General features: G+C 29.5%; 1 protein-coding gene across 3 annotated transcripts in view; it reads left to right on the forward strand.

Moving 5' to 3' along the window:
- LOC106677215 (phospholipid-transporting ATPase ABCA3) overlaps nucleotides 1-6,544 on the forward strand; it is a 67,668-nt gene extending 61,124 nt beyond the window's left edge. For all 3 annotated transcript variants that reach the window (XM_014415001.3, XM_014415000.3, XM_014414998.3), the window contains 4 exons: nucleotides 66-213; nucleotides 3,166-3,376; nucleotides 5,057-5,273; nucleotides 6,286-6,544. In XM_014415001.3, the coding sequence (XP_014270487.1) occupies nucleotides 66-213; nucleotides 3,166-3,376; nucleotides 5,057-5,273; nucleotides 6,286-6,459 (750 nt within the window). In that variant the 3' untranslated portion in view covers nucleotides 6,460-6,544. The remainder of the gene's footprint in view (nucleotides 1-65; nucleotides 214-3,165; nucleotides 3,377-5,056; nucleotides 5,274-6,285) is intronic.
- The last annotated feature ends 2,167 nt before the right edge of the window (nucleotides 6,545-8,711 follow it).

The following is an 8,711-nucleotide window of genomic DNA, read 5'->3' on the forward strand; positions in this document are numbered from 1 at the left end:
AATTTTTTTAAGTTTTTTTTTTATAAAGTGTATCATTTTTTTTCATTACACATTTATATTTTTAGTGTTTGTCAATGATTGGGTATTGTCCTCAACACTCTGCCTTGATTGAAAGTCTTACAGCAAGACAAATGCTAACCTTATTTGCCCGACTACGTTTGATTCCTTCTGAATATGTGGTTAAAGAAGTTCAAAAATGGATCACTCTTTTTGGTGAGATGAAAAAATATACATATTTATCTTAATATTTTATTTACATTGTAATATAAATTCCTATTGGAGTTACTGCTTGCTTATAATTATTTAATGTAGATACAAATGCTTTATTTGATATTTGTATAGTAAAGATTGATGTATGGTGCTATTATATCAATAAGAGTTAAGATCTAGTCAAAAGAAATATGTTCGTGGAAGACCCTTATTTGAGGCTGATCCTTTCAGGAAAATTTATTACAAGGACCAATATTTGAAACATCTATAAGGACTTTGAAACATATAAAAATTTGTTGCTTTGAATCTTAAATTTCAAAAAATTAAAAATGCTCCTAACAGTCTAAAAAAATATTTATACTCAGCTAACATAAAAAAAAATATTCATGCCACTCCAAACTGTAAGGACATTTATTTTGAAAATAAAAAATACTTAAGACTTTGAAAACCCCCGAGACCAAATCTCCAGAGGTTTACTGAGGATTAGGATAACTTTGTGCCTGGACAAGGACAGAGTATAACAATTTCATTGTTAAAATTTATTTATAGAAGAAATAATTAATTAGAAAATAAAAGAAGCTCTTTTAGGCAAAGTCAGATATAACGATAAAGATTTTTTCTGGTCGAAAAATTATAATGTGGGTTGGAAAATGCTCTGGATATCAAATGTTTGCTTTTGTGAAGAATCAGCTATACAATAGTCAGATTTTGAGGAATTACAAATGGTTTCTATGATAAAATATTAATAAACATTTAATTTATAATTTTAAACACTTTCTTGAGACTGGTAAATTTTTTAAAATAAATAATTTAATTTCTATCCATTTTAGTCTCAACACATTTTATTTTTATTTTAAGTCCGATGTTTCGGTCAATCTTTTAAAAAATTTACCAGTCTCAAGAAAGTGTTTAAGATTATAAATTAAATAAGATATAACCATATCCTTTAGTTGTTTTTAGAAATTAGCCCTAATGTTATTGTTGAACTTTTATCATTATTTATTAAACTAGTAGAAGGAAAACTTCTTTACATCAAAGAATAAATTGTTGTTTTGACCTGTGCAGAATAGCCTGCATGGAGTTAGAGTTTTTAAATCATATAATTCAAAAATTGTATTAAGTAGATTGTCCCTGAGGATGGCCGGATTGGCCGAAACGTCGGACTTATCAGAAAAATAAAATGTGTTGAGACTAAAATGGATAGAAATTAAATTATTTATTTTAATAAATTAATAAACATGTTTAAAAGTTGGGCACTTAAAATAATAAAATGTGAAAGTGCCATCCATCTGACTTACCACCGTGCCACCCCTTACTCTGACTTACAGGATGGTTATTCTATTGATTAACAGCCCATTCCAACCAGACTGTGGAGGTTGAAATTCATTCCATAGATCTAGATCCACCATTAAATAAATTTCAATCCTCCTAGACCGGATTCAAATTGTTATTGCTACCTTAGGTTGCTAAGTTGACACCTTAACAATTGGCTACTATGACCTCATTATTTCTGTCACTTATTAACATATTTTGAGAATGCTAAATCAACATTAATTTTTATTATAATCTATTCCTATCCTATTGATTGATTTTCCTGCTACCCAGGGCATAAGTTTAATTTTGCCCCTTTTTAGTTATTTTTTCATCTATTTTAAGAAATTATTTCCTCCCTCTTAAGTAATATAAGCATTGTTGCCACCTTTTCAATTCAATCCCCTTCCACTCCTTTATTTCGCATGTCAATGCCCTTCTAGCTAGAGCTTCAGTTGGTGTATTAATTTCAGTAAATTTCATTTGCATTTAGTTTATTTATTTAACTATTATAATCTACTTTATCTTCTGATATGTCTTTTATATATTTTATTTTAAATGACTTATATTTTCACTTGTAATTACCCTATTGGCTTTTTTGTTACTTTTACTTTTGTTTAAATCTTAGGAAAGTTGAGGTAAAGAATGCGATGATTTGAGGATAAATGTACAATATTGTTAATAGAATTTCATGCTATTGTGAAAATAATGTGCGCTTCACAAAAACACACAGAACAATACACAATTCACTAACACTGGCACTTTTTTTTTTACTCCCTTCTTGGTCAGTTCTGGCATATGGGGGGAGGGGAGGTTAACTACAGGTGACAAACCTTAACCGTGGTAGGGATAAAGTTTTCATTTTGTGGAACCACTACGAAATAAAAGTCAACCCCGGATTCAAACCGGTGTCGCTGAAGTAATGAGGCAGACAAGGAAGACATCTTAACTTCCTCTGCTATAACAACTCTTCTAACATTCAGCTCACTCACACTACAAACTCTATGATCATCTTCTGTTGAAAGCTTTGACAAAGGAGTTATTCAGGAAGTTTTGAGGAAGAATCCCACCCACCAGACTTGTGGGCATTGGGCTGATATGATACCTAATCCCTTTAAATCAGCTATATTCCAAATGCTCAACAAAGGTTACCTGGACCGACAAATAGGCAACGACTCAGTGCTCTTCAACTGAACTACATTTTAGCTTCATGGAACATGATAACTCTATGCAGACCTGACCCCTGAAGATTTTAAATATATATTCTATAGGCATAGCTACCATCCAGGAGGTCAGATGGATTGGAAAAGACAACCATAAGAAAGACCAATACTATTACAGTTTCCATGACCAAATACACACCTTTAGAACTGGATTTATTGCAGATGAAGTAGTGGCACAGGTAGTAATATAATTTAAGCCCAGAAATCCTAGACTCCGTGTACAATCTATCAAAGGCAAGTTTTACAGTTTTGGTCTCATCTTTGTATATCCACCTGCAGTCAACTACTCAATATATAACATAAAACCATTAATATTTAATCAAAACACATATTCAATACAAATCCAACATAACCCGTTTGAATATTTAAAAAATCATCCCATAATAAGAAATATTATTAAAATATATACCTTTTTTTTTAGGCCTCGAAGAGTATTCTGACATACCATGTAAAAATTATAGTGGAGGAAATAAGAGGAAACTGAATGCTGCAATGGCATTCATTGGTGACCCTTCGATAATCCTCCTAGATGAACCAACCACTGGTGTAGACCCATTCATTCGTAGAAATTTATGGAATATCATAGAAGTTTGTGGTAGCAACAATCAAGCTATTATTATTTCATCTCATAGGTAAAAAGCTTTTAATATTTAGAATTTGTCTTGAGTATTATAACCGACAATGAGTGGATAGTATAACAAAATTTTGAGTAAAACACTATAATTAAAATATTGAAACAAGCTATCTAGCTTTAATCCAGTTAGGGTATGATACCTTATATAATATAAGGAATTTTGAGATTCTTCCGTCATGCTCATTTTGGCCAGGATATATTTAAAGTTTTTTCAAAATTGAAGATATTTTAAAAGTAGAGAATATATTTTGATTCCTTTTAACATTTCCATCATAGATGGTTATTTATAATTATCTTGAGAAGTGGAAATTTCTCGTGGCCATTTGGCTGTTGACTTGGGAAAAAAAAATTTAGTTCACACCATGGTGTCTTCAATACTACAAAAGAATTAGTTTGATAATTAGAATCACAAAAATACCCAAATCATGTTTAAATGAATTTAAACATGCTATTTACTTATAAAATACAATGTAATGTATAAAATGATTAATTTTAAAAGGAAATTATCTATACATTGAAAATAATTGTTAACTTAAAACTATAATACTAATCTTGAACCTTTTAACTTTTATTCATCTAAAAAACTTTAATCATGACACAATAAAATAATTATACCCTCTCGTTCATAAGAACTCATAACATCTAGTAGAACAATAATTTAATTTTCATATATTTTTTTTTATTTTCATTTATATGTATATCTACTCCAGCGGTTTCCAACTCAAAGTAGTCTGCAGTCCAATAAGCCAGAAATTGAACCATACATGGCCCACTGCTGACTTGGGACAAAGGGGAGTTCTTCTATGAAAGCATTTGATAATTAGTTAGCTTAAAAGTACATTCTGTGGCACTTTGATAGTGTATTTAGCAGTAAAACTTTTCAGCTAACATTAGACATCAGATACTAATACTGGTGCTGGTAACATTGGGGGATATGTTTCTGGCCAACTTGTCAGGAACCACTAATCTATTCCAATATCTATGTTCAGTTCATAGCAACAGTTAACGTTTTTAATATTTTCTCCATCTCTCTTAGTATCAAAACATGTTTAAATTATTCACATTTCATTTTCGGACAACCTGGCGACACCGCTAGTGGGAGCTTAAAAAAGGCCCCTTTTGAGTTCTCAGGAAAAAAAACAAACATGAAAACCCTTCTCACAGTTGTGTCCAAGTATACCATAATATACCTGAAACCGACTATTTTACTTATTTAGGTATTCCTTGGTTAAACAAGACATTTATAAGGGAGTTTTAGCGTTTTTCGCAGGGAACCGAAAAGTGCCATAGCAATCTCTATTGGCCTAAATGTAATGTAAAATACTCATTTAGTAGTATATTGCATCTTATTTAATTTTTGATTCAATATCCATCTTCAAAAAATGCTTGGTTTCAACTTGAAAGCCAAAAACTGAAAAAAAGCTCCAAATTATTGTTGTTTTTTTGAAACTGGTGACCGGCGAGATGGTAAACCTAAAATTCAGATTTAGCTATCTGATTTTGCGTATAATGTTCATCTCCATTATTATTATTATTTTTTTTTTGGTCATGCAATCCAAAACTAAATAATTGAAATTGCTAAATTTATAACATTTTTTAATAAGCTTTTATTTCTATTAATTTTACACTCAGATAAATTAAATATTAAAATTTGAAAGATAATAAATTTTGCCCGCAGTATGGATGAATGTGAAGCAGTATGTAACAGACTAACCATTATGGCTAGAGGGAAAATGGAGTGTATAGGAAATACTCAGCGTCTGAAAGCATTATATGGCTCAGGATATGTCATAAAAATAACCCTATCACCTCACACAGATAATGAAGTAGGAGCATTGAAGAGAATGATAGAATCTACATTTTCACCACATTGTGAACTGAAAGATGAACATCAGGTATATACTAAATTTTAATTATTATTATGTTTTAGTTTCATTTAAGCATAGATGTTATATTTTTTTTGCCCAGAAAAATTTAAGGACTGTTGACTGTGAAAATTAATTTAATGTTAGTAAAATGGTCAAAATTAAGAGACTAAAGGCTAAAATTGAAAAAAAAAAAAAAAAATGGCAGACAGTACATATGTCGGCAACCAAAAATTTGATTTGAATAGATCAATTAGTATTTGGGATCCAAGACAATCTTGGAAATAAATTCAAGTGACTTTTTATTACTTTCAAATCTAGATTTTTCTTCTCTGTATTTTTATTGTTTATATAACTTCAACAAAGTGTGTTTCATTGGTGGAGATCTCAATATTTAAAAAGCGCCTGAAATTGAAAAACGGCATTAATATTTTTAAAGTTTATACTATACTTAATAGTATATTATAAGTAATATACTATATTATATTATAATATATTCATGCCGTTTTTCAATTTTAGGAGCTTTTTAAATATTACTCGATTTAATCTTACATCTTCCCGCTTTAATCTTACAGCTCTCTTCGCTAAGCTAATATTTTAAAAGTGATAAAGGCCCGTCGCTCCCCGGGGGTCTTAGCGGGGCAGGGAAGGATGACTTTTTTTCCTGTTCCAATAAGCCACTGGCGTTAACTACAAACTTTAAATTTAAAAATATTCTTAATAGTACTAAACTTACTTAAACTAAATACTATCTTATAATAATTAAACAATACTTATACAATACAGTAAACTTGTATTATAAATATAGTAATACTATACTTGATAGTACTAATAAAAAAACTTAATTTTCTACTAAAAATTAATGTGGTGTAGTCTTTATGTTTCATCAAATGATTGTCAGAAATCAAAGAGGTGATTTCTATTTGTGGTGGGGGAGGGGAAGAGGGTTAAAAAAAACAACACCATTTTTCATAAATAAAATATTTTATTTCTATTTATTAAAATTTACTTGTAATATTTCATATCCAATTATTTGTTTTAGGTACTTCTACATTACCACATAAAAACAAATACTTACAGAATATCAGTCCTATTTGATATCATGCAAAGAGTAAAGAATGAATTTAAAATAGTAGATGATTATATCATCACTGATTCAAGTTTAGAAGAAGTGTTTTTAGGTTTCGCCAAAAACAAAAATAATGAAGGAAGTTAATTTGTATGTCTTTAACAAGTTAAATATTTTAAAGTATTTTCCATTAATTTATTAAAGTTATGAACTCTTTGTAAATAAAGGTATTTAAAAAAAGTCATTGCATTAATAATTATTCCCATAATGCATCTATAATTTGATGATTTTTTACTTACAATTACCTATATATGTAGTATATATAGTAAGGGAAAGTATTACGATTGTGCAAAATTTTGAATTAGAGTTTTCAATGGACATATTTGGAGTTTCTCTGAGTCAAAATAATCAAGTCTCACAAAAGTGTATGTATTTACAGCCTAGCTCAACAATGAAAAGTCCTACGACACTGAAATTAAATATTTAAGGAAGTGCCGTTTTATAGAATCGATTATTCATATTTTTTACATATCCTCAAAAACAATTTGATCAATGGCATTTCTGCTATAAGCATTCCTCGATTTCCAAAGCAGCTGAGCCTGAGGAAGAACTTGAGATCACAATAACTATTTTTGCAGCATCTCTTTGGATAGTTCTAAGGAGCTATTTTAGCAGCTTTGATTTCTGATGTTAGCGAGAGTACAACTCTTCATTTTTTTCTATTTTCTGTAAATGATTTTTTTGGTCAACTAGGTCCTTATGACTTAATCCGTAAGACTAAGCGAGGTTAATTTTCCTGGAATATTGTTTACCGGCACCTATACTTAGTTTACTAATTTATTGAATAACGTTCAAGAGTTTTTAATCATTAATTCTTGTGGTCAAAGGTCAGGCAGCGCATGTTTATGATTACCAGTGTTGGATTAGTAAAGGACTTGTTATTAGCTCTGAGAATCAGCATTTTATAAATATCAGTTCATTTTAATAAGAGAAACCAGATGTTCCAATGCAGTTATAAAAACAGTTTGAAAAGATATTACAAAATAAGAAAAATACAAAACACATCATTGCTATTGTTTCACTATATAATTTAGAGGAGAATAATGTAATTAATTGTGATAATTAAGTACATATTTTTTTGCTTGAAATATGTTAATAAATGAAAAACATATTCCTTGATCCTGTTGAACCGTACTTACACTGCTCAGGTGTTATGTTTGCATACCTAATAAACTATTCAACTTTTTAGTTACCTTAAATCTCTCACAAAAGTTTTTAAGTTATGTGACTTTCAGATGTTTAACTCCAGTATGATGTTTATCATCGGAGATACTCAATCTTAAATTTATTTAAAAAATTGACAGTTTTTAAGAAGTCATTAAAAAACAAGGGTAAATTTAGTAGGAATATTTATTCTGGTTGACCTACTATTTATTAGGAACCTAATCGCCACACAAAGAGATATGTTCTTTATAGTACTCCTCACAGAAAAATGGTTTGAAAACTAATTTAATTTTGGAACTTGAGGTTAAATATTGAGACTAATTTTTATCATACTCCTGCTTTGCTTGGATATTGGCACATTTGATGAAAAGTAGTAGTTTTAATTTGAAAAGGACGTATTCCAAATATATTACAGCAGACAGTTTTTTTTCTCTATTGTGGACCTTCTATAGACTGTCCCAAAGCTAGTAGGTTAAGTATAAGTATAGATCTATAAGTAACCACTGCTTACGATACAATCAATAGTGTAAAAATATAAAATGAAATAATACTTATGTGTCACTATTCCAACAAAGCAGCAATATTAGGAGTTACAATATGTATGAAAATGTCCAAAGAATAAATCTGCTAGCTTAAAACAGTAACTGTAAAATGATCTGTATTATCGAAGAAAAATGGCAGCCATTTGAAAACAGTCAAAGAAAAAAAAAAAATGTACCCAACTATTTTTATCTCTAGAAACTTGGAGGAATCAACATACAAATAGAAAAGGAAATTAAAAATGGTCTAGCTACTATCCTTGTACCTTTTCAGGATTGACTTTGAAGGAAAAGTTCATTTGACTTTGTCCAATTTGCTAGATGTTTCACTAATTAAATTTGATCTATTGGTTTTATTATAGATGAAAGGGAGGAGAACTGAAGGAAGTATCAACGAACAAAGTAATGTTGGTAATTAAGAATAGTAATATAGTCAAGAAAAAAAAAGAGAACAAACAAGAATCAATAGTATATTGACAATAGTGATATAGCCATTATATTGAAGACAACTTAAAAAAGAGGCTTCCTTAGGCTTTCACAAGATTCTTTGATTTAAGGAAGTAACTGAATTTGAAGTATTATCAAGGTGAAGGGAAGAATTTTATCTAAAAAATAAAATTATTCATATACAAACAA

Source organism: Halyomorpha halys, unplaced genomic scaffold, assembly GCF_000696795.3.
Source record: "Halyomorpha halys isolate HHAL.00 unplaced genomic scaffold, Hhal_1.1 Scaffold91.1, whole genome shotgun sequence".
Taxonomy (NCBI): domain Eukaryota; kingdom Metazoa; phylum Arthropoda; class Insecta; order Hemiptera; family Pentatomidae; genus Halyomorpha; species Halyomorpha halys.